Below are 26,133 nucleotides of genomic sequence, written 5' to 3'. Positions count from 1 at the left end.
AAACAAAACAAAGTAGAGAAATAAATCCAATGTTTTGATTTCAATATTGGGCTAAAGAGATTCTGATGATTTTTCCAATACATATTACTAGTGCTGTTACAATTTGGAAGGATGAATGTTGGTAGAAATGGATGAACTTTAGATGGTAATTGGGGCATCTTCTTATTTTCTTCAGAAAAAGGCTGCCCAAGCAGCAGCAGCAGCAGCCAATGGCTCAGGGATCAGAGCAGATGCTGCTAAGGATACGAAGAAACGAGAATCAAATGGTGAGTTACTGACACAACATGTGCAAACACTTTAGTCATTTAGAGTTATTATTTGGTAGGGACTATGTGAATCAACATGTGGTTTGCCTACACAGCACATTTAAAACTTTTTGACACATGCATGCGTGCACACACACACACAGTATCTGATGGTTTGGTAGCAAATGTGTGCTTCAACTTGTAGTCAACATCATGCACTCACTCAACCACCCACTATTTAATTACCTCTTGCATTTGCTGATTGATTGAGTGGTGGTAAAAATATCAGCCAGTTACAAAACATGCAGCCAATAACAAAAGCCAGTCTGAATCACTGTCATGGAGTGTAGGTGCTGTGAATTGTTGCATATCTAAGAAATTTATGGTCATTGGCCTCAAATCCAAGTTAGGCAGGTGATCTAGACAATTAGTTGTCTGACTCCCGTTTCTGTGGAAGCTGCAGTGACTGTGAGATGGTATGGAGCCACACAAGGATAGTGTTGGTTCATATCACTGATTTGTCACTATGAGGTTTGTCAGCACCATGTTAACGTGTGTGGATTTTATCAAAGTTGTAAATGTCCAGTACTGCTTAACTTCAGACTTTCCTACCATACAGGCACTGTAACCAAATGTTTTTGTGTCTCAGCATCGATCAGATGATTAAGAATTTGTCAGAAGATTCATTTGATTAGTTTTCATTTAACATGCTTTTGTAATATTTGTGGCAAAAAAAAATAACTGAACTTATGAAATTGTGCCAATGATTTCTTACAGGTGGTGTGAAAGATGGGAAGGAAAACAAGGACATTAAACAGGGTAAGGAGAGTGGTGACAAGGGAGATAAACCTGAAAAGAAAGACAAGTCAGAGAAGAAGGAAAAGAAAGATGGAAAATCTAAGTCAGACAAGAAATCACCAGATGAAGGGAAAGATACTTCAAGGTGAGTTGTGTGACTTGTCACAAGTTGAATGTTTTGTATATTTTCCAGTGTTTGACACTGACTCTGTTCTGCTTATGTGAGTGTAGTTTATTTTCTTAAGGATTAGTTAAATTGAATAAGTGTTCTTCTGGTCTAGTGCTATTTGGGGGTTTTGAGATAAGTTTTTACAGCTTTTTGAAATCATCTAAACATCCCTGTGTGACACAGTGGTGACATTTTTTAGTGCCTTATACCAATTGTATTCATGAACTTATTTTCATGACTCATGGATATGAACTGCACACTAACTTGGGACAGAGTGAAAAGTTAGCAGCACATAAACATCTGTAGTTTTCCAGGAATTAACTTGTGTTTTTTTGTCAGTGTTTGGTAAACATCCTGATTGTTCTGATTGGTTTCTGGTTAGTCAGCAGGCCAGGTTTCTGTTTTCAATTTAGAAGATGTCCTAAAATGTATTTCATTCCTCATTGGCATAATTACTAAACAGTATCATATAATGTCCCTATTCTGTCTGTAGCTCCAAGTCTTCATCCAAGGAAAAGGAGATTGTGAAGGAGAAGTCTCACAAGGACAAATCTGGGGAGAGGACCAAGGACAAGTCCATGACAAAAGAGGAACGTGCAGAGGCTAAGGCAGCTCGGGAGAATGGCAAGTCAGAAAAGAAGAAGGGTGAGAAGAAGAGTAAAGAGGAAAAGGGGTCGAAGGTGAAACGTGAGAAAGATGACAGTGATCGGCCTGAGAAGGACGAATCCAGGAGTAGCGTGAGCAAGGAGCCTGGAGAGAGAGTAGACGAGCGGATTATCAGCAGTGGCAGTTCCCTGAGGCATAGTACAGACAACTCTCCTCGATATGGCGATGAAAGAGGTACAGTTTCGTCATGATCAACACAGTGATTAGGAGGACGTAGGCAAGCAAGTTAAATAATCACATTAGAATAGGCAACCCGATGTTCGTAGCTGCAACCACAACTTTATGATAAATTAGTTTGAGGTCTCATACCTGATACACATATTTTAGCTTGGGTATATTTCTAACGCGACTGGATGACATTGAAAGCCAAGGTGCCTCATAGTTTGATGTTGAATGGAATCTGTTGAAACTTATTCTGGAAGATTTCCAGGGCTTGGATATATTTCCTTTGGTGGCCTCAATATTTTTGGCTATGGTCCCTAGATGCCAAATAATTAAACGTGGTTTAAATGTTACAAAGGTTAGATTAAGTTATGAAAAAGACAAATGATATTTTGGCTTTGAAGCCTTTGATTTTTGAATATTTTCACTCTAAAAGTATTGTTTGGTAGGGCTGTGACGATGCATTGAACTATTGATGGATTGCAGTTATTCAGTCTCTGATAGCAATTAATTGATGGTACAAACTACAAATGCATTGATAGCGCATAGAACTATTTGTAGTTTATTAACTGACTTCTGTTGGTAAATGTGCAGCGCAAAATACAAGATGTTTTGCTGCAGACTTGTAGCTTGACTACGTTTATGTTGTTACCATTTACTTGATCAGCGTTAAAAGTTTCTTGTCAGTTATGAAAAAAGACTGAAACTACTTCAGTTTGTGTTTATCGCATGTAAACTATATATTCATTTGTCAAAAAACTGCATATGAGACATATCAAGGTTAGAAAAACAAACTATTACAATAGACCATTAAAATTGCAGTAGTTGTTTTCCCCTCAGTCACTTCCATTGTTTTGTGACCTCATGTCTGCAACAACTGATACCCTTACTTGTGAATGTCAAGGTCATTGAGTGTGATGTAGATCATCAAGGCCATTGACCTTGAAGTGTCCATAGCTTAAGCATAGTCTTTCTTCTTTAGGGTAAAAGAAATAAGTGAAATAGGAAGGGTTGACAATGTAAAATGAGAAACTCAAACTTGGTGTGTTAGTAAAGAATGGACTCAATGTAACTTGTGTATTTCAGATTCCAAACGGAGGAAGATTGATGTGTCATCGTCAGGTTCTAAGGTTAGTAGTATAGAGCTTATGGAGGTATGTTCCTAGCAGGAGTGGCACTCAAGGAGGAGGATACAGCCAGCACAGGAGTGGGGCACAGGCAGCTGCCTACTAATCAGTCTTCTTTTTGAGTATTCTAGGGAGGAGTTGTGTTTTTCAAGTCCATGCGGAGGAGTGAGTGCGCACGTCATGGGAGCTAATCGATGATGAAGGGTCAGATAGGAGTAGTGTAGGGGGGATGGAGGAAGCTAGCATATTGCGCATGCTGCCACCTGGTGGGGGGTCCATCACTGCATCAACGCTGCGACATCGTAGATGTGCACATCACCTGGCCACAGCTCATCTCAAGTCGGGGCTTTGCATACCCTCATGAGTGTTATCAGAAGGATGTCGCCAAATCAAGGTAGCCACTTATGGCTCAAGATTCGGCCATCTAATTGCCGGCCTGGAAAAGCTGTTTTGTCAAAAGCTGTTTGTCCAATTGTCTATGGTAAAGGAAATCCTATCGCTATAAGAGTCACCCTTTTATTGAAAAATTTGAAGAAATTTGAAATCGTTCATCTGTCGACCTTTGTGTGGAGAAGAAGCTTTTATAAGCTGTGATGTCTAAAGTTATTCCACATCTTCCCTGTAAAGTTGTGGTGAAGCATTTACCCGTTTAGGGTAATTTGGTTGATAAAGATGTAATCCATATAAGGCAAGAAGCCAGTCAAGATGTCTGTATTAAAGTCTGCTCCTCTGTTGATGAAAATGTATGGACATTCACATCACATAGTAAGTTACCTTCAAATGGAGAGAGACTCTCATGTGTTTAATCAGTGTTTGAAGATGGGATGTGAATGAACACTGAGATAAAGAACATTGGATGCAATGAAAGCATAATCTGTGTCTTGGAATATGTTTCCACCAAATTTGCCAAAGTGTAAGGAAATCCTAAGTATAATGAGAAGAAATTCTTCGCTGCTCTGCTTTGAGGATCTTCATGGTGGATGGTGCCAGGATCATTGGAAAGGAGGGGATGTCGCTTTGATGAAAGGACTCATCATTTTAATAAATCTTATTTGGAAGAAGAGGAAAAATCTTGATTATGGAAGCTGAAGAATCATGCATAATTTCATCTGAAAGATGATAAACAGAGTATAGTTATCAGTTCTTTTGAAATCGTATGATTGATTCAGTATTGGAGTAACAAATTTGTCATGTATCCTAAATGGACTATGTGCTCTTGAACCATGAGTAATGTTCTAGATATATTCTGGGTAAATGATATCTAAAATTGGACTCATTATCAGGACTTTGATGGTTAATATTAATGGTATTTGTTTTTGTCTGAATTGTACATCAATTTACAAGTATATGTCAAACATAATTAGGTTTGTAATATTTTGTAGATAATATGATCATAAGTTTAATAATTAAAAGTGACACTATTCAAGTTTAAATGTTTATGTTAGGACTTTGTACATCACATTTAAGCAATAAGAAGATATTTTGAGTTCATAATATTTATCTGATTAGGAACTGATATGAATATTCAGGACTGTCAATCAGGAGTGTCAGTGAGCTAAAATGGCCGGCCATAGAACAAGCCATATTAACTTCTTCCAAAGAGTGCAAGTATGTCAAGAACCCTGCCAAATTCTGTGTTGTAAGGCGCTGGTTTACAATGATTTTGTTTTCATCACTGGAGCTCTTTACACTCCAGGCTTCAACCACATTTTCAACAGGATGGAAGGAGTGTGAGTTTGTATTGGTGCTTACTCACTAATTCGTGATATCAATTGTGATTGCTAGTGAGTCCCCATGTGTGTAAATGAAGAAATAGCTGAAGGCATTCATCAGTGCTTGACCCAATATGTGGAGAAATATATGTGAAACAACGAAGAATGACTCCATGTTGAGGAGTCTTCAAGAAAGTGTCTGGAATGTGTTCGTGAATTTAAATTGTGTCAGTGCCAAGTGAAATTCAGTGATGGATTCAGTGAGTGATCATTCAAAGTTGTCAACACCTGAAGAAGATGCCAGAAAATTATCTTTTCTCTTGTTTTTTTAATGCTTTCTACTCCGTCATTTCATTTTCAGTTCAGTTGATTATCTCAACTATCAATGGCCAGTTAAGACATGTTTTCATGTACTTTTGTTACTACTGAATGTAATTTTCAGTTAGAAAATTACACATTTGGTTTATGATCAGTTCTATATTGACAAATGTTTTATTGTTTTCTTTTATGTTCCCATGGCTACCATTTGTCTTTGTGATATTGAACCATGATGATGTGTGGTATTTTTGTCTGGGAATGATTGGTAATGAAGCTTAATTGTGCCTTGTGAAGATTTTTACATTTCTCTCAAAAAGAAAAGACAGTGAAGCTTGTCAGTGAATCTGTTATTCATTTATTGTGCATATTTTGACTGGTAAAATTGTTTTTGTCAGCATTTGGAAAAAAAGTCCAGTTATATGATCTCGTTATGGTCACAATCATTTAAGTTCAAACAAGAACAATATTTCAGTTGATGTGAGGAAAAGAATATACTATGGCATAATCTGCATTGAATGCTGGATTTGCAATATAGAATTCATCAAAGATATGTTTCATATTGTACTGTAGTGATACCTGTTTTAAAATGATGCACATGATTAAACACTGGACAAATGTAATTTGCTTCTTACAATTTTGTTTCAAATACCTTTACAACAGAAAAAAATTAACCAAAGACAATGGAACAAAGTGATCACATGACATAATGTATAGATACTGTGATGTAGCAAACTAGGCCTGTGCAAAAGCTTAACAATAGGGGTATATATGTACGATAGCAGGATTGTGGAGGTTGAAAACAGCACTGTATAACATGGAATTAGCATGAGCATAGCTGTTGCTGTTTAAAATAAAATACAGATTCTCAGGACATAAAACTGGAAGTCTAAGAAATGGATGGCTGTAAACCAGCTAGTATGTGGTAGTGCACATAATTATGGTTTGAATTTCTTTTTTTAAAGTGGTGAGCGGTGAAAAACACAGTTGACAATGTGTGAATCATTGGAGATTATTGAGCCAACTTCCTGAAGAGATTATATGTATGATTGTATGTTATGCATTTAGTTTTATCATGTTAGTCTTTCTCTCCCTCAGTCTGAAACCAAATTTTGGTGTTGTCCATTTAGGCAATATGTTTACACTTAGGTCCCTTGACAAACACAAGTTTGTTTTTCACTCATTATCAACAGCTGAATCGTAATGTTTGAAAATGTTATAATAAATGTCTAATACATAACCTCAGATATTTTGGTACTTCCCAACCAGACGTGCGGTAACTTTTGCTTAAATGCAAGGATTGATTTAACAAAATATAACAGAACTTGAAACAAGGGAATATCTCTCTGGTTGTTCACATTCTTTTGTGAATGACACTCAGAGCTTTCTAAACATGGTCATGAAACAGTGTCAGTTGACCAGAACAGAATCAACAGATTCAAGTTATTTTTCCAAAGTGTGTCATGTCGTGGTTGATTATTAATTTGTTCTAATTTTGCATAATGAGATATGGTTCCACTCTTAAACTTCTTGTTCAAGGTGGCCAGTGAATTTCTGGCTCAGAGTCAGATGCAACAACATTAATGTGATGTCACTATAAAGGTTTAACAGCAGATATGTTTACACAATTCTTTCACTCATTTAGTTACATGACCTCTGTGGTTTGGTGATTCGTGAAGCATGTTATGGGTTTGTCGTAATCTAATGTACTTCAACATTCCATGATTACTGTATAGTTGAATACTACCAGTATTGCCAGTTGTGATTAGAAATGTTTATTGTATCATAGATTTGATTTTTCAAAGCAAATATATCTTCCAATACAACTTTAACTATGGCTGCACATCTCTTGTGTAATAGTGATACTGATGATAATATTATTCGTAATTAGTATGGCAGTGAACATGGACTAGTAACAGGAAACAGAGATGTACAGGTGAAATACATTTTGGAGTTACTTGCATGAAGTGCATGAATTCCATCAAGCTGGGGAAAAAATAGTCAAACTGTGATTTCGGTATATCTAAAATGACATGTACCTTTTTCTAGATATCTTTAATAATTTCATCATGTTTGTGGAAGATTTGACTGCTGTTGGAAGAAAGTGTAATAATGTTTGACCCAAGGTCAATTTCAGATGCATAAGGTGTTTGTGATCTTGGGTTTGAATCCCATTTTTGCCTTGTTTATTTTAGGTTTGCTGGCACCATACCAGCATTTCACACAAAAAGTGTATGTCACTTTCAGATTCTCTTCTGCTGGTAATAAGGAAATACTGTTCAATGTAGGGTTAACACAATGTCACTTACTTGTTGAACTATGCTTGCCATAAAAGTCTACTATGCTTGTCATAAAAGGCGACTAATGGGATCGGTGGTCAGGCTTGCTGACTTGGTTGGTACATGTCATCGGTTCCCAGTTGCGCAGATCAATGCTCATGCTGTTGATCACCGGTTTGTCTGGTCCAGATTATTTACAGACCGCCAGCGTATAGCTGGAATTTTGCTGAGTGTAGCATAAAACTAAACTCACTCAGTCAGTTGTTGAACTTGTATTTGAGTAGGATGACATCATGTTAAGAAAATTAAGATTTGACATGTAAAGTCTGGAATATGTCAAGAGCCATTTACATTGGTTTTGGGTCAACATTTCATAAACACAGTTAAGACATTTTAAGTCAGTTATAGTTTTTGATTGACCTATATGAAGTAGTTATCAGTGATAATAATAGAAAGAGAATCATGCTTTTTAATACTTTGTATTGTGTCTTTTGATACAGTCATAATCATAATAGTGAAATTCACTCATAGTACCTCTTTACAAATGAATTTTGAAATTGAAATTCTGTTCAGCTCCTTGAATTATCCAGTCTGTTATGTCTCCTCTATCATGATTAACAAAGCTTGATTTAAGCATTTGGAGCTATCACTGGTGCAGAATGCAGAGTCATATGGCTTGAAATGATGTCATCAGACTCAGAAAAATTTAGTTTATTATTGTGTCATCAGTACAGAAACTCATGCATGATATACAGTATAAAATTTGATATTGAACAACAGATGCACCCAATTTTATTCCAGTGAATCAAAGGATATTACTGTATGATGTAAGTGTGTGAGATTTTATTTCCTTAAATGAAGCGCTGATGAAATTCCTTTGCCGTCCATTTACTACAATGTCACTGTGAGACTTGATTCAACTGACGCTTTGGTGCATTTGGTTATTTAATGAAATTACTCTAATTTGTAAGAGAAAAACTCTATTGAATGTTACTGAAAGACTGGTAGAGATGAATCCAAAGCTTTAGTGATGCATGGGTGCAGAGTGTTTATCATAATATACTTGAGATGCAATGCACTGGATAATCAATAATTCATTTTATTAATAATTCATGCTTACTTGATAACAGGATTCATTTTATTTTGTTGACTTTTCAATAAAATCTTCATGCTGTTATTTATCAAACTTTGCCCAACAATCAAAGATATTTTGATTTACTTTGGTGGCATATTTGTAACCTCTTCCAGTATTACATGTCCTGCATTAAAAACATGTCAGTAGTTGTTAACAGTGATGTCACATAAAGGTTATTTTAGTGAGCGTTAGCTTTGCTTCTATGACTTAGACCTCATCTTAATTTTTAGTTTCATCCAAAAATCTGATATGTTTACATCATTCTTCATACAGCAGTGGTTCATCAAAGTTTTCTTTAACTGATTAGTGTTTGAAATTCCATAATTTCTTGCTCACCATTGAATGGTAACAATGGTCCGTGGTCTACTTGTGAAATGATAACATTGTGAATCTGATTTGTTTTACATGCTTACTTGATAATAGGATATGATCTTGGATTTTCAAGTGAAACATGTTTAATAATTTAACTTTGTTTCACTTTGAAACTGGAGAAAATGTTTTAACGTCTTTGTCTCTGATTACATGATATGGATTACATGTGAAATGATATGGATGCTACTCAAGAATTCCTTAAAAATGAGAGTGGCAGTGAGGATCTTTAAGATGTCATGAACAATAAAATTGTTCTTCTTGAACCAAGTAACTAATTGTATGATTCATATTGACTCTTTGCCCTTGTTTCATGTCAGTCTTCACATGCTTGATACAGGGAAGTGTTATGTACTATAAAGAGCATGTTTTGTTTGCTATTGATTGTTGATAGTAGTCACTTGAACATTCCACAATCTCACTTAGAACTGATTCAAGGATTTATCTTGCTCAGACACCAGTTATTCGCTTCATTCCAAATTTGAAATATAATGTCCCCAAACTGCAAAATTAAAATACTTTTTAAACATATCCAAGTTGGAACAATATCATTACCATTTCTTTTACACATTGTATGTAGAGTTTAACAAGTTGGTTACCTGAATATATAACAGTGATTTATTTGTTGCGGCATCAGTGTAATGACAGTAAAAGTTGGATAGTTTATGATGGACTCACTCTGTATTCGGAACATGAAGAGGGGGAAGATACAGTCACTGGCCAAAAGTGAGTTCGCAGTGGTGTGATGTCATAGAATTTCCTGATTTTGCACGTCAGATTTACAGCTCAATAACTTTGTAAAATGAAATGGTACTGAGATAAAATTTTCAGTACTTTAAGATATGACTTCGAATTCGAAGAACCTGTCGAATTCTAGAAGGAATTGTCGTACAGTCTCCTGATGTAAGCGACTGAGAGACCCCTCCATATTCCCCTGACATCTCTGCTTCTGATCCTCTTGAAATATCCATGATCTGTTTGTGAAATGTCTAGTAATAACAGGCCACAAATTTTCATCTAGACTGTTAATATACTTGTTTGTGTTCATATTACCATCAACAGAAGTGAGTGTCTCAACACTTTAAGTGATGTAGTCCCAGAACATCGCCAATATCACGTTCTGGTTGTCACAAACTGTGTGAACACCCAAACATTCAGGGAGTAATCTCTCATTTTTTCTTCCACCAAACGAGAACTTTCTGATCTCTTCCGATTTGTATTTGAGTCACGTCATTGTAAATAATTTGTTTCCAGTTATCTCTTCCCCACTACAATTTAGTGTGGCAAAATCTGAGTTCTCTGTTCACGGGTGATATGGTGATTTTCTTGGAAACAAGACGTTTGTAGCCCTGGGCTAACAATTGTCTCTGAACAGTTCTAGTAGAAACTGTTTGAGGAATTTGTGCATTTAAGCTGTCAGTAATGTCCCTCAAACTACTACACCGATTCCGTTTGACAAGACGAAACAACTTACTATCACTACGCTGTGACAATTTTCTGGGACGACCGCTGCTCGGTCTGTTTTCACATGAACCGGTGTCACGAAAATGGTTTAGAAGTTTCTGAACTGTTCTAGGGTTCATTCTAATTATTTCTGCAATTTTATAGCATGATTTACCTTGCTAATACAAAGAAACAATTATTTGTAAACAAAGGGGAGTAACTGCTGCTACGAATGTTAGACTGAATTTGGACCTTATAAAATATTACCATACTGACTTGCATGACGATGTAAGGTCATAAGCAGAGATGTGAAACATTTATTCCTCACCTGACGTCCACGCCACATTCAGCACAGTCAGTTTTGCATAATCACTTTTGGTCACTGACTGTAGTCCTACTGCATGCAAATGGGTCACCTAGTCAGTATAATGGATACTGAGGTATTTGTTGCATCAGATACAGGACTGATTTAGATTTTACTTGGCTTGTATTTTAATCAAACACAGGTGAAAAATGTCATTTTCTCATTTGATTTGTCTTGACACAGTAAGAGGTAACCCGAAAAATTAAGCTGTTTGTCTAAGGACAATTTGTAAATCAAATAGTCAAATATTATGCATTTGTATATGCAGTCTACACACTTGACCAAGTTGATCAAATTAATTAACTGACTGGTCCAACAGCCAGAATAGTGCTTATACATAATTTATGGATGCCAGCAATTACAAGCAGTAAATTCAATGCTGTGATGTTAAGCCTCTTCCTACAAGTCAGTTATGGAATGGGAAGCAGGTGATTTTGTGGTCAAGAGACATGAAGGCAGGGATTGAAGAGTTTCCATACTGGTGAGAAGACGAATCAGCCAAGACCAAGGTTCCCAACGCCTGTCATCATGTATACAGGGACCAGCCTTTTGACTTCCAGGGGGTGGAGTCGGGGGACCTGGGATTTTTTTAAAATCCAATTTGAACCAGGAAATGCTACAGCACATTCCTTGTTTTATACCAAATCCGCAGATTGGATATTCCTAACTTTGATGTGACTTCAAATTTAGAAATATTGTCTGTAAACAGTGTCCGCAAAATATCCCAGTCACACACACCTCAAAGAATATCAAATGGTTGGTCCCTGAGATACATACTTTAGTTTCAATCTTTGTACATTGTGATGTTATCCATGTAAAAACAGACATGTCTTATGCCAAGCCTTTTAGGGATACATGTCCATTTCTATTGTTTTGTGTCCACATCCATGTGTCTGTAGAGAGGACACATTGAAACGTCTGAATTGTTGTTTCTTTTAACAATCGTTAAGGGTATTTATCTACCCACAGCATTTTCAAGAAAATTAATGTGTTTAAATTGTGGTGATTGCTGAATTAATATAGGTACTATATGAGTGTGATAATCTGAATCCCTCTTCAGGTCAGTGGTGTAAGACATCTGTATGATTTTCACTCATATGGTCCAGCGTATTTTCTGTAACACTTCCTCTAGTTGAACTATTATTGAGGTCACATATGTGAGCATTGCTTTTTCAAAGGGAAACTTTACCCATATACCATATCTTACTACTAGAACTTATATTTCAGGAGGCTGTCCATGAGGGCAAGTCCAAACATATGAGGGTAAGTTTGGTTGCTGCAAATGTGCATTATACATACATTATATGATTACTTGACATTTGTTTATTTTTTGCTCAACAGGGTCCCTTGAATTTGAGATTAACTGTGGTTACTCTACAACCCAGTTGATCAATTTATGGCTGTTCTAGATAGAAGAACTGCTATAATAAGTGGATGACATGGTACTTAACTACAACTGTTAAATGGTTTTCAGCGTCCATTTCACCTCACCTAGGTCATACATGTGTGCATTTGTGTGGAAATCCCTTTCGTCTTGCTTGTAACACAGTACCCTACATGTCCCAATTATAACTGTTAGGGTTTTTCTGCACCCTCAACCAGGTTTTACTGATGTCTAAGATTTAGAGGGTTGCATTTGTGTCTGTCTCAGTGTATTTCAGTGGTGTCTCAGTCTGTTGAGGGCTGGACTTTTGCTTCCATGTACAATCAGAATCTATATTGGTGTCCACTTATGGGTGGGCCTCACTGAAATCTCATGTGGAGGGCCTCACTGAAATCTCTTTCTATGGTACACAGGGTTTCTCAGTCATATGCAGTGATACACTCAAAGGACTGCTGTCGAAATCTGTGTACAATAACGAACAGGTGCAGAGGTGTCTCCATCTATAAGCCCCTGTGAGCAGCTGTCTCCTATAAGGGGCTGCACAGGTGTCTCCTTCTATAAAGGGCTGCACAGGTGTCTCCTTCTATAAAGGGCTGCACAGGTGTCTCCTATAAAGGGCTGCACAGGTGTCTCAAATGAAGGGCTGCACAGGTGTCTCCATCTATAAGGGGCTGCACAGGTGTCTCCTATAAAGGGCTGCACAGGTGTCTGTGTATGTATCTGTAAAGGGCTACATTGGTGTTTGCATCTATAAAGGGCTGCACTGGTGTCTCCTATAATGGGGTGCACTGGTGTCTCCATCTATAAAGGGCTGCACTGGTGTCTGTGTATGTATCTGTAAAGGGCTACACTGGTGTCTGCATCTATAAAGGGCTGCACTGGTGTCTCCTATAATGGGGTGCACTGGTGTCTCCATCTGTACTGGTCAGCTACTGATTAAAAACAACTTGCAGCAAAGTACATACATCCTTCTGAACAACACCCATGTTTTTCTGCACCCTCAACAAGGTTTTACTGATGCCTAAGATTTAGAGAGTTGCATTTGTGTCTCTGAAGGAGTTCACTGGTGTTTCAGTCTGTTGGGGGCTGGACGTTTGCTTCCATGTACAATCAGAATCTATGTGGGTGTCAATTTATGGGTTGGCCTCAGTGAAATCTCTTTCTTTGGAGGGCCTCACTGAAATCTCAGGTGTCTCCATCTATAAGGAGCTGCAGAGGTGTTTCCATCTATGAAGGGCTGCACAGATGTCTCCTATAAAGGGCTGCACTGGTGTCTCCATCTGTGAAGGGCTGCATTGGTGTCTGCATCTATTAACGGCTGCACAGGTGTCTCCTATAATGGGGTGCACTGGTGTCTCCATCTGTACTGGTCAGCTTCTGGCAACAACAACTTGCAGCAAAGTACATACATTTTTCTGAACAACACCCCTGTTTATGTATAAAAAAAGTATAATCTACTCTATGACTACTTAGTGATGTGCTGCAGATAATGTATGAAAAGGGATAAAAACAAACACCATAGCTGCTATCACAGAAACAGAAATATAATAATAATAATGGATTATTATGTTTTCTACTGTACACAGATTATTTTCAGATCCAAACACATTGGAAAACAATCTGAGCTTCGCAATTGTAAATTACGAAGAAGTTCCATAAATCATGCTCATTAAACTTAGCATTGTGGAACAAGAGGGTCTTTTCTACATGTTTCTATGGTCAACAGTTTTTCCATGTTCCATGTGGAACTGGTACCATGCCTCCAACACTTACCATTTTAGGCTTTTGGCCAGTAAAACACAGGTGTTTCTGTATTGTCCATACAGTGCATTAGTTCTACATTGAAGTTACTGCACAGGTGTTTCAGTGATGAACTTTGTTACACATGTGTTTCAGTACTAGGACTGCTGCATACCTGTCTCTGTCCATTTAGCATTAACATAGCAACACAATGTTTCAGTACTGACGTTGCACTGCACCTATTTCTCTAAATCCTTGCTCACACTGCTGCAGAGCTGTGTCAGTATTGACATTTGCCAAACAAGTGTTTCATCACTAACATTGCTGCTCAGCTGTTTCAGTTCTGATCATGCTAGGGTCTGTTCAGTCCTGAAATTGCACACTAGAGAGTAGTCACTTTGGTGATTTCAGTTTCCAGTTGCTAGTGTACTGGAACCACAGGTATGTCCTTGCCATTCTTTCCTAAATAACCAATACTCGGCATGTCAGGCTGCCAAAAGTTCATGACTGGATGAATGCTTCTATTTGCAACTGTTCAATACTGAAAGGTGTCTTGGGCTCCCATGCATCTGCTTTTGCTAAACAGTGGGCCCAAACCAAAGTTATTTTTAGTAACAAACACTGACTGCACAAATGTGTATCAAAGAACATGTGTTTAATTATCTCACTGTAAACCGGTTGGAATCTTGGTACTGGTGGTATAAGTTCACTGGATGGCAATAGTCTAACATGGCAATTGTCCTGGACCTAAGAATTTGATGTTGGAGCACAGTAGTGTAAACTGATTGTTCATGTACATACTGGTTATGCTGATGTCATGAAAGTCCATGAAGAAATTAAATCACAGAGTATGTCCCCAAAATCTAAAATGAAATGGGATTTGATTACGATGTTTGGATGGAAAGTCAATTCTCCACTATGACTAAGCTGAGCAAGCTGGTTGCATTGAAGCCATCATACACTGGTCACATTGAAGCACACACATGTACAGTTTTCTGGTTTTAATGGGAACATACCTTCATACAGATATTCCAGTACCAGAGCTTAAAGAGATCACAGATATACAGACATCAATATTCATGTATTTCATGGGTGATTAGTCCACTCTAGCTGTTCTGTTGATGTGAGAACTGAAGATCAAGCCAGAAGTGGAGCTGTGATTGTATGCCATGTACTGACAAGAGAGGCAGGGTTATGTCCTGCAGTGTTTCTGGGTACCTGGCCATACATCAATATAACCATCCAAGATTGTCGGTTGAGCGGAAGTGGTCCTGGTGCATTATCTGCCCTAAGCTAAAGATGAAGCACTGATAGTGTGACAGGTGCTGATCTGAGAGGGAAGTTCATGTCCTATACAGTATACTACCTGAGAGGGAAGTTCATGTCCTATACAGTATACTACATACCCTGCTGCTGCCGCCCATCGTTAGTACAGTGCATCAGGAACTGGGTCTAGTTCTTGATTTTAGGTCAGTGTCAACCCAAAGAGAGTGAGTCAGCAATGATCTATCCACATGGCGGCGGCAGATCAATTATCAAGTCTTGGTCCAGACAAACCACTGACTGAAAGCTTGAGCTTGCCAACATGGGAGGGGTGATGATGAACACAATCAAGTAGTTCTCAGCAGGCTTAACACCAGATCTGTTACAGCTGTTAGTACAAGCATGAAATGCCACGAAAGATATCTAACTAAACCAGAATACCCACAAGAACTCCACACAAGAGGCAGACACCAGAAATGTTGTCCAGCTGTTCTATCCATTGCACATAACCCTGTTCATCTTTTTTAGAGCCCTTCTTACGAAAGAGAAAAGGAGATCTACAGAGAAAAAGAGAAGAAGGAGAGGAAAAGGGTAAGCATGTCATCTGACTCTGGAAATCTTCAGTAGTTCCACATGAATCAATACAAGAATCTAGTGAAAACCTGGAAGGAAAAGCCTGTTTTTCCAAAGAAGTATTTGTGTAGGATGCATCACTTATCCAAAAACATCTAATAGACACCTTGGTTTCAGATGATTTTCTGGTATGTAGCCATGTGTGGAATCTGCCATGTAAAGATATTATTGTCTAAAAGACCACTTTTTCAAGATACAATATTGAAGATCTGAATGAGATTCAGAAATGGAAGATGTCAACTGAAAAATTGTTCAATAATTTAAGCAAGGATGTTCAATATTATATTAAGTTTACTTACTGATCCTAATTATATTTTTAATGATATTAATTTACTCCTTAAGTGTATGTCACAAAAGACAAAATTCTGACATCTGCAAACTAGGAACTTCACATGAAATTGTTCAAATATGAGAATGGTTCTTGACTAGGATAAGGTTTTACCATTAAGTCTGTTCTGAGAATATTCTAAATAGCAGATGGGGAATTCTATAATGTGGCAGTTTCCACTTTTCTGATATATATTCAGAACTAATTGTTCACAAGTCAAACATGGCTGACTGCTATCCACAAAAATGAAATGAAATTTCTACACTGACATATGCAACACACATACTGTCAAAATATGGTCCTTGTGAAAGGAATCTGTTTCAGTAGACTACACTATAGTCTGTTTGCAGTGAAAACGTACCAATGAATTTCACTTTATATATTAAAGTAAATCCAATAAAGCACTCATTCAATTAAATACCAAGGACAAGAAAGTTCACACTCATCACATACTGCACATGCATTTTTTTCTCTGTTCCAACAAGAGTACTTCTACCCTTGTAAGACAAACTAGTAAGAACAATTTTCAATAAAATTCTGAGATTTTATTGTTCGATTGGCAAGGTAGAATTATGAGGATTTGCAATCTTAACTGCATTTTATTTGATTTACTTTTATGTTTAAATTGAAATTCATTGGTACTTTTTCACTGCAAACAGACTATATACATTGGAGGAAAAAGGTTGCCATGTCTGCTGATCTTTATAGAAAGGAACTTCTGATAATTGTCACAAACAGCCTATCGCTGATCTTTATAGAAAGGATCTTTCTGATAATTGTCACAAACAGCCTATCAAGGAAAACTAGCTTGGATCTTCCAAGCTATGAAATATGTACATGCTGTAAAGAAAAAAAATAGCCACATGGAAAAAGAAAAAGAAACACAAACATGATCCAAACTTTGATTCATGATAATGACATATCTACAAGTTTTCGACCAGTCAGGTTTTAGGTCAGTTAATAAATGAAGATAAGTGTCCAATATTTTCCACTAAACGAACAGCATGAACTCTAAATAGGACAGATGAATTACAACAACTAACAATTCAGCAATCTTCCTTGGTGCATTGGTGTTGCTGATGATGTACTGTGCATTGATCCAATGAAATATGTTGTTTCTTTTCTGAAATTGGCAACATTCTGCAGCCAAATGTTAGTGGTATATTAGAAAGGTTTTCTTTACTTACATTGGACTTGACAAACCCCTGACATCCAGTACAATGTACCAATCCTGCTTATGAGGAGAATCTCTGACTGAAGGAGTAACTGTCTGATTTGGAGTTTAAATTGAAATTGGTGTGTATTTTGTGTTTTCAAGTTTAAATTATTTTGCAGCACGACTTGGAGCTCAATTATAATTTTTTTTAAAATAAATAAAGATATGTGTTTAGAAGGAAAGACGACATGTTTCTACAATGCAGATGTGCCTACCCTTACGATTTCTCTGTAATTATTACGATTTTTACTTTCTAGTTACAGCATTATGGTAGTATACAGCAATACTACAATTTTCTGTCAAAAATTCCAAATTGCTTTTAAAAATTACTTAGAAGTGAAACGTTTATTCTAAAACAATTTGGAACAATCCACAAAGCTTTCTCCAGGTACAGCACTTCCTGTAATCAGGAGCTATAATGCGTAATGAGGTAATCATGTTCGCAAAGATCGTGTAATTCCGATGGGTGAATGAACTTTCTCGTGACGCCAAGGCTTGTTTCTGATTGGTTGTTTAAGTAGGTCAGCAAAGATCGTATATTTCCACTATGCAAACAAAAATTACTGAAAAAACTTGTGTTTCCCATCACTTACTACTGATAGGGCACGTTTAGGGTAGGCACCTCTGACAATGTAAGTTCATTTGTTTCAATGATACGAGTCTCTTCCCCAAAATTTCACTAAACATTTCTTGAGAATCTTCCCATACACATAGATTCATCCTTTCATGATGCTTCCAATGAAGGAGAGTTTTCAAGACAAGTGCTTTTAATTATGAAAAATCAGATGTAATGTGATCAACCCTCAGTTGTTGACTGATTTTGGATTGTACAAATGTGATCTTTCTATGAAGTCATTCAGCAGTTTCACCAACCAACTATTCCTCTCTACTATCTTCTCTATCCCCACACTAATCCACTAGTCTCACTATTCAGGACCATTCTCTGGACATGGACAATGAGACCAAGAGGAGGCGCAGTGAAGATAATACAAGTAAGACTGATACAATGGATATATATTATTTAACAGCACAGTTCAAAAATATAACAGGTCTATCATATTAGACTGTTCGTAATAAAAACTAGTACCGTCTTACCAGTGGTATAAAATATAGAGTAACAATCCATGGCATGATTACACCACTTTGCATTGCTTTGTGGTTAAAATGTTCAGTTGTCACACCGTCAACCCAGGTTCACGTGTCCAAATGGGTACAGTGTATGAAATGCGTTTCTGGTGTTCCTCGGCGTGATGTTATTTGAATATTGCTTGAAGTGATAGAGCGTTTTGACTCACTGTAAGTTAAGCATTAAATGATCATGCTAAATTGTAAGGTCTGATTCCTTGAATGTTGTGTGTGAATTGTTAGCATCTAATGCTGAGAAATGGCTTGAATATGTCGGCACTTTGCATGATGCCCTACTGACTCATGCTCTCCTTCTTAAGCTTGTCGTAAGAGGCGACTAACGGGATCGGGTGGTCAGGCTCGCTGACTTGGTTGACGCATGTCATCGGTTCCCAATTGCGCAGAACGATGCTCATGTTGTTGATCACTGGATTGTCTGGTCCAGACTCGATTATTTACAGACCGCCGCCATATAGCTGGAATATTGCTGAGTGCAGCGTAAAACTAAACTCACTCACTCACTCATGCTTTCCTTCTCAGAAACATCCAAACTGAATGGTGAACCTGATCGGCGACGCAGCAGAAGCCGGGAACATAGCTGGGAGAGATCCAGTCCATCCATGTCAAGGCGTGGAAATAGGGTTTGTAGCAGATTCTTCATTTTGAGACAACTTCCCATGAAGTAGTGTCATTCAGGTTATTTGTTAACATTTCAGTAAGTAGGGACAAGAAATTCTGGGTTACTGTCTTCTATGAAATGGGCAGTGATTGAAATAGCTCATATCTAATCTATTAGGGAAGCAGAAGAAATTGATGTACTATGTTCATATTTGTTATAATGAATTTATTACAGATATGTGATCTGTTTATTGTTTTCAAATGTGGATAATTATTCAGCAACATTTGTTCACAGGACGTCTTTGATTCTGACGAGTCCCCAGCCAAGTCTAAAGTCAAAGTGAAAAAAGAGAAAACGTATCCTTAAGCACCAGAAGGACATTGAGTTTATCATGTTGATAGAAGAAAAAACAATGTTCATGATTGATAACAATAGTCAGTTGCTGTAACAATAACACTAAACTGTGAATTTGATTTTTTTTTTTATGCCCCCTTTGTGTCCATCGTTCTGTCTGTGCAAAACAGGGAATGTACTCTATCCAAGTCTCCACAAAAAAACGCTCTAAGGAATTCAATGAACATGTACATGGATTTTCTTTGGGCTCTAATGGAGTGCATCTCATATTTTGTTTTTGCATTAGGCCTTTTTTTGTAAGTTTAATGACATTTGAAATTAGGTACATTTTGCTGAATTTGTCTATGATGATGGTGTAATAGGGGATGAAGTCTGTCCACAAAAATCACTCAACAGTATTGAATGAACTTCTGTGTGTCTTTCGTAGGGACTCTAAAGGTTTACATTTCATATTTTGTATGCAGTTTCTTAATTTTGTCAGTTTTATAGATGTTTAAACTAAGTTGAATTTCGTTCTGTGCAGCCAGTTCGTTCCATCCAACCGGAGGGTGTACATTATCCACTTCTCAAAAACTGCTGTATGAAATTCATTGAGATTACACACATGCTTTATTAGGACTCTAAAGGCTTTCATCTCAGATTTTGATTTTGTATTTTATTTATTTTTCCAGTTCTAATGCCGTTTGATCTTACATAAATTTGGTTTAATTTCTGTCTGAATATAGTTTATTCTATAATGGAAAGTATGTATGAGCTCTCATGTGGATGATATAATTGAAATACAGTTGAAAGCAGTGATAACAACAAACTCGTTCACAATTACCTTGACAATGTATTCTTCATTGTTCTGTAGCAACTATGCTTGTCATAAGAGGCGACTGACGGGATCAGGTGGTCAGGCTCGCTGACTTGGTTGGCATATGTCATCGGTTCCCAATTACGCAGATCGATGCTCATGTTGTTGATCACTGGATTGTCTGGTTCAGACTCGATTATTTACAGACCGCTGCCATATAGCTGTAATATTGCTGAGTGCAGCGTAAAACTAAGCTCACTCACTCACTCATTGTTCTGTATATTTCCTTAATTCTCTCAGTTCATCTTCCAAGAAGAAATGACCTCTGTGATAATGGACGAGCAGGACCAAGACTCGTCGTAACAAGTTTTGTATATGTTGTACATATATACACACAAAGTATTTTATTTTTGTGTACAGACATTTCCTCTTGAGACAAGTATGCGTAATTTTCTATCATCGATGGTGCCTTCATGTTTATATAGATAAAGAAATCACAGTATTAGCGAGAATGTCACAGTAGTGTGAATCTCACGACAGCAGATCAAACAGTCATTTGTCAATATAGCCATTGACTTAGATTAATTGTTACATTGTGTCATGACCACAGTTAGGTTGGTACTACAGTACTTAGTATCGGAGGTAGTTTTTGTCACTGATGAACTTTATCATATCACTTCATTTGAGAATGACCTGTTTGTATGTGCACTGTTTCTGAAAGAGATGTACTTGTTTCAATTTGACAGATGTTTGGAGTGTTTTGATATGCTTTGGGATGCATATGTGAAACATCACAACCCTAGGCAATAACTGAAGGACACTGGATTGTTAGACACTCTGACCATATAGAGGTTAGCTCTCTTGTTCATTGTTCTATGCTTTCCTGTGTTGAGTTGTGCTGAATCAGCATTGACTTGTAGCTGCAGTGTAATATGTGTATCAAATACATACTTCCCTATTATGTATGTTTGTTTTATATGCAGTTGAAATTATTGTGCAGTAGTGCTGTTCGTGATGAAGACATGGTTGTATTCCATTGGTTTTTTGCTAATAGAAATGGCTACAAATGTTGAATAGTGCCTAAATGGTTATTCATGTTAAAGAGGGGGGTTACTCGAATACCATTGGTAGTCCATCTCAGAGGCTTGGTCGCTTACGTCTGTTCTGTTGAATTGATTTTTTACATTCAACAGATACTTCTTTTCTCAAAAGAAAGTACCTTCATGATAAAAGTGTCTAAAAAACAAGATCTTTTAGATTCAGTCGTACATTTTTTTTAACCTTATTTTTTTCTTATGTATAGAAAATATGATAAAAATTAATCTGATACAGGAAGCAACACTGCTGACAATATTCCCAATTTCAATATGTTTTAGAGAGTCATATCTAAGTATATGTGATGTCCTGATTTACATGTTAATGCCAAATGGAAAGACATGCAAATACCAGACAAGTACTTTATACATCCAAATGCTACTCTTGACCGAGTTATTTTCTTAGTTTGCTTCAGGGGTAATGGCAGCTTTAGAGGAATTCATCACCATGTGCCAATTCATCTCTTCATACATTGTTGTTTGACAGAGTGGATTGTAATTTTGAAGAAATAGCTATGTTGTAAGCATTAACGGTTCATATGCTGTAATATGTTGTGCTGGAAAATGCACCCGTTGTGGTCGTAGGAATTCATCACATTCATGGTACAAAATGGTTTACTCACTGGATCTGTTGTACTTTGGATTCATGTTTTCATCATAAGAAAGATTATAGGCTCATCCCAGTTTGATCATTGGAGAATTAGTGGGTGTAATAAATGCCTCCATGGTATAGGCATGTAGTTGGCTTGTAATGTGAATGGGCCATCCATGGTTTTAGTAGGATGTATGTTTGTGAGTTGTCATCATCTGACATACCTTGTCATTAACATGTTACTTAGTTCATTGTACATTGGGAAAGTAGATAGTGCTCTCACTTGTCATAAAGGGATTGCAGTCCTATTCCCAGGGTTACCATTTAATGTGGTTCATCCGAATGAAAACCTCTGTGAATAAAATCACAAGTTACAGAACTAGCTGGTCTTGTTCTTATAATGGTATAAAGCAGCCCATGTAATTTCATACACACACTTGTGTTACAGTGTCATAATTCTTCCTAATACATCTTACTGCTTAACAGGATGTGATTTTGAGTGGTATGGGATTTAAATGCACATTATGAGCCAGTAAAATGTACTTCTAGACAGTTGGCCAAATGTTTTTCAGCAGTACAATTTCCTGTGCAATGTTCTGACCCTTAATCATTCACTATCTGCCTAAGCTTTTAAATACCTCAATCACTCTTAATCCATAGTTTGTCAGTGCCAAAATTATGCTATTGGGCTTCACTGGTGATAAATATCTACAACCTAGTGAGGATCACTTTGAATCTGCATGTTCATTTTTACTGAAATGTTTTTCTGCACAGCTTTATGCCCTGTCTTGTCTGCAGACAGCCAAGAGCTAGCAAGACAGAGATTCTAGTATCAGTGGTGTGAACAGTCAGGTTTTACCACACTGGTCAGTATGCACGTAAAATACCTTGAGTCACAAGCTCCCCATGTTCTATGCTACACCACTTCTTGCCATGATCTGCCCCTCAGGAGATACTTCACCTCAATTTCTATTCATCCTTAGCCTGAGATTTATCATTTTGATCAAAGGATGCAATAATAGATCTAAACATGGAATATTCTAGGTATGAACGCAGTTTAAGTGAACCCTAGATAAGTTTTTGTTTTGAAATATTCTGTTTATCCTGAAATAATGAATGTGGTTTGCCTGTTTCTGCAATCTTAGAGTGACGTTCACTTATTCAGTCATATCTGGGGATGTTCCTGAGACCTCAGTCATAGATACTGTTACAATTGTTGTTTTCCCATGTCTTGGATTGCGGTCAATTTGTCCATTTTGTAAAAAGTTAGATGTACGTTATATTGTTTAGGAACTGATATTAATGCGAATTATGATTCTGATGTACATTTGATGTTGAATATGTGTAAAACAGTAGGTGGTGTATCGGTCATACCTACCTCCCGTATAAAAGTATTTAGTTACACCCTCTTGTCATTTGTCTGGGTTAGAACTGGTCTTCAGGAACTAATGCTTGTCTTTAAACGGGTTTAGGTGGACAGGATCGTTAACTTGGTTGACACATGTTTTGGTATCCCAGTTACATATATCCATGTTCATGTCGTTGATCATTGTTGTTGATCCAGTCCAGACTCGAATATTTGTAGACTGCCGCCATATAAATGGAATATTGCTGATAGTGACATAAAACCCAAGTTGGTCAGTCGTTCTTGTGGTATGATGTGAAGCTAGTGCTACACATGAAATTCAGTGGTAGCGTGAGAAGAATTTCATGCATTTTTTTGTACAAAGGGTGGTGAGGTTTTATTAGTGGTAAAGGTATTTGTTTGTCCATGAAACACAGGTTAAATTCCCATCATGGATACACTTGTTGCTCCTAGATAGCCAGCAGCTTGTGATTCTACTATTTGGCTTCTTGATTTCACCATGGCGCTTCATTCACCTTTTAATATGACCCAAAATTGGTCTGGGCATGTGTGGCTGAGCAGTTTAGAGCACTCTGCCTCAATGCAAGGTGTGATGTTTGTTTTGATAATCAAACGTAAAGGGACTGCTCTACAGTGGTAAATGTCCTGAGACATGTCAGTTTGGACCTGTCTCCTATCTTCTACATAAAACTGACATTGTTTATACGGTTCACTGTTTCAGAAAATGAATGTGGGATGGTGGGTAGCTTAGAAGTTAGAGTGGTTGATCATCATGACAAGGACCCATCTTCTATTACCCACATGGGTACAGTGTGTGAAACCTATTTCTGGTGTCCCCTGCTCTGCTACTGCTGGAATATTGCTAAGAGTGGTGTTAAACTCGCTCAAAAAAACTAATGCAGTCATCGCATACCCTAAGGCGTGCTTTAAATGAGGTTCAGATCAAATCTCTAATGTTCCTGAAAGGATTCATTGACGGGGACATTTATCGTTTCATTGGCAGTTGTGCATTTTTACATCTTTATGAAGTTATTATTTTCGTTGACTCAGTGTTCATACAGTATACTTGTTTAACAGTATGTATGTGTTACAAGTAAGTTCTCTTCACTTTTTACTGAAACAAGTGTATCATACATGTTCTTTCATTGTCATGATAGTGTTTTAGAAGTATCTTAATGAGTATCAGCAGTGATATGATCCTCATGAAACAAGTAACACTGCTTGTCATGGAACTATGTGCCATATAAAGTTCTCATGAGACAGAAAGTGTTGGGGTTTTTTTTGTTTGTTTTTTTCAATATGATTATTATTAATGCTAATGAATAATGAAAATAAGTATGAACTGAGTATGACAATTTGAAAAATACCATTTAAACATTTTATGTTTATATTAATTGTTTGCATAGTCTGTGCATTTGATGTATACAGAGTTCATTTTTTCATCTGTTACATTTACAGACTTGTTCATTCTTTTGTATTTGTATTTTTGAATACGTAGTTCTTTTTTAACCTCATCTGGGTGAAAGGAATACCTGAAACTTACATTAGAACTTGGTGAATATGTATGAATTCTATAAGTGCTCAGACCATCAGTTTGGTTGTATGATTCCACGAAGTTGTTACAGACATTGTTTATTTTGGCATTTCTTACATGGATCTGTGTTCAGTACTTAAAGCACAGTGAACAAGCAATATTAGGAAAGCCAACTATACACCTGGAAAATAATTAAGCACCTCATACTTGTATACTCTTGTATTTCCAGATTAAACAGCCATGGATGTTTTAGACAGTTAATTTTGACAGATCACATGAACATTAGTTTGAATAGTTTAAAGTACTGACAATGAATTTGATTCTTTAAATACTGATTTTGTAATCAGTGTATATTAACACTAAATCTTATGATATTGAGACGAAAGTGTTCTTGTTAATTGGATAGTTTAGACGTTTGTTGAAGCATTGTCATGATATATTGCCAAAATAACTAAAATAAACAAATTCAGGTTATGTGAAAATGAGAGTTTAATTTGTTTCCGTGTGTATATACCTATCATTTATCAAGGGAACCAATGGAGGGATGATCTTGACGTTATTTGCACTGTTCATTCTAAAAGGTGAACTTGGTTTTAAAAGCTTCAAAAATGTGTTACAAACAGTAAACAATTGAAATCATGTTTGATTGATATATCAAAATAGGTTATTGGTTACTTGTGAGAAATCAGAAGGAAAATGTGTGCCAATTTTTTTTATAAATTTGTGAAAGTAATAAAGACTCCTCAGGTGCAAGATACTGATTGGTTCCCTGAGCTTCAGTGCTAATAATGGCAGGGGTTATGCCCTGGTAATACTCTTAGCTGTGAGAGATGTCAGACACATCTGAGGGTTCCCTGTACTCTCATCTGTTCAAGTAATGATATTTGTACATTGCTTTTGAAACACCCATACTACTCAATGTGTTCATACATTTTATGAATTGTAATAAAACTTTGTACATAATATATATTGTCTGTTTTCTGTGAAGGTATGCCTGAGGTCATGTTTCTGAGTGAGACCCTTAACAGTGTCTGTGAGGTAAATCATCACTGTTTAGGGTGTCTCTCCTCTTCTAGAAAACCTTGTTTATGTCTTGGCCATCCATAATTAAGGTCCAAACTTTTCTTCTCAGCTGATTAAGGTAGTGGTGTGAGTTGTGACAAATAGGGTAGCTCTTGAGAGCCAGCTGTTGGCTGTGATGATTGTACTCTTTGGTGGAGGTATCAGGCCTTATATACAAAGCAGTCTCAGCTCTACAAGATTGCATTGTGGAATTACCTGGACATGAGCTAGAGTCAGAAATAT

At 37.0% G+C, this 26,133-nt stretch overlaps 1 protein-coding gene across 1 annotated transcript in view; it reads left to right on the top strand.

Annotated features, from left to right (window-relative positions):
* Positions 1–25,791, top strand: part of LOC137274467 (THO complex subunit 2-like) — a 56,899-nt gene extending 31,108 nt beyond the window's left edge. Inside the window, exons 31-40 of the mRNA XM_067807664.1 lie at positions 176–266; positions 1,023–1,188; positions 1,706–2,052; positions 3,127–3,170; positions 12,012–12,047; positions 15,700–15,762; positions 18,283–18,340; positions 19,014–19,114; positions 19,387–19,448; positions 20,543–25,791. Coding sequence (XP_067663765.1) covers positions 176–266; positions 1,023–1,188; positions 1,706–2,052; positions 3,127–3,170; positions 12,012–12,047; positions 15,700–15,762; positions 18,283–18,340; positions 19,014–19,114; positions 19,387–19,448; positions 20,543–20,564 — 990 coding nt within the window. The 3' untranslated portion in view covers positions 20,565–25,791. The remainder of the gene's footprint in view (positions 1–175; positions 267–1,022; positions 1,189–1,705; positions 2,053–3,126; positions 3,171–12,011; positions 12,048–15,699; positions 15,763–18,282; positions 18,341–19,013; positions 19,115–19,386; positions 19,449–20,542) is intronic.
* The last annotated feature ends 342 nt before the right edge of the window (positions 25,792–26,133 follow it).

The sequence above is a fragment of the Haliotis asinina genome, chromosome 2 (assembly GCF_037392515.1).
Source record: "Haliotis asinina isolate JCU_RB_2024 chromosome 2, JCU_Hal_asi_v2, whole genome shotgun sequence".
In the NCBI taxonomy this organism is placed as follows: Eukaryota; Metazoa; Mollusca; class Gastropoda; order Lepetellida; family Haliotidae; genus Haliotis; species Haliotis asinina.
Note: the sequence above shows the minus strand (reverse complement) of the source record. Positions and strands in the feature narration are given on the sequence as shown.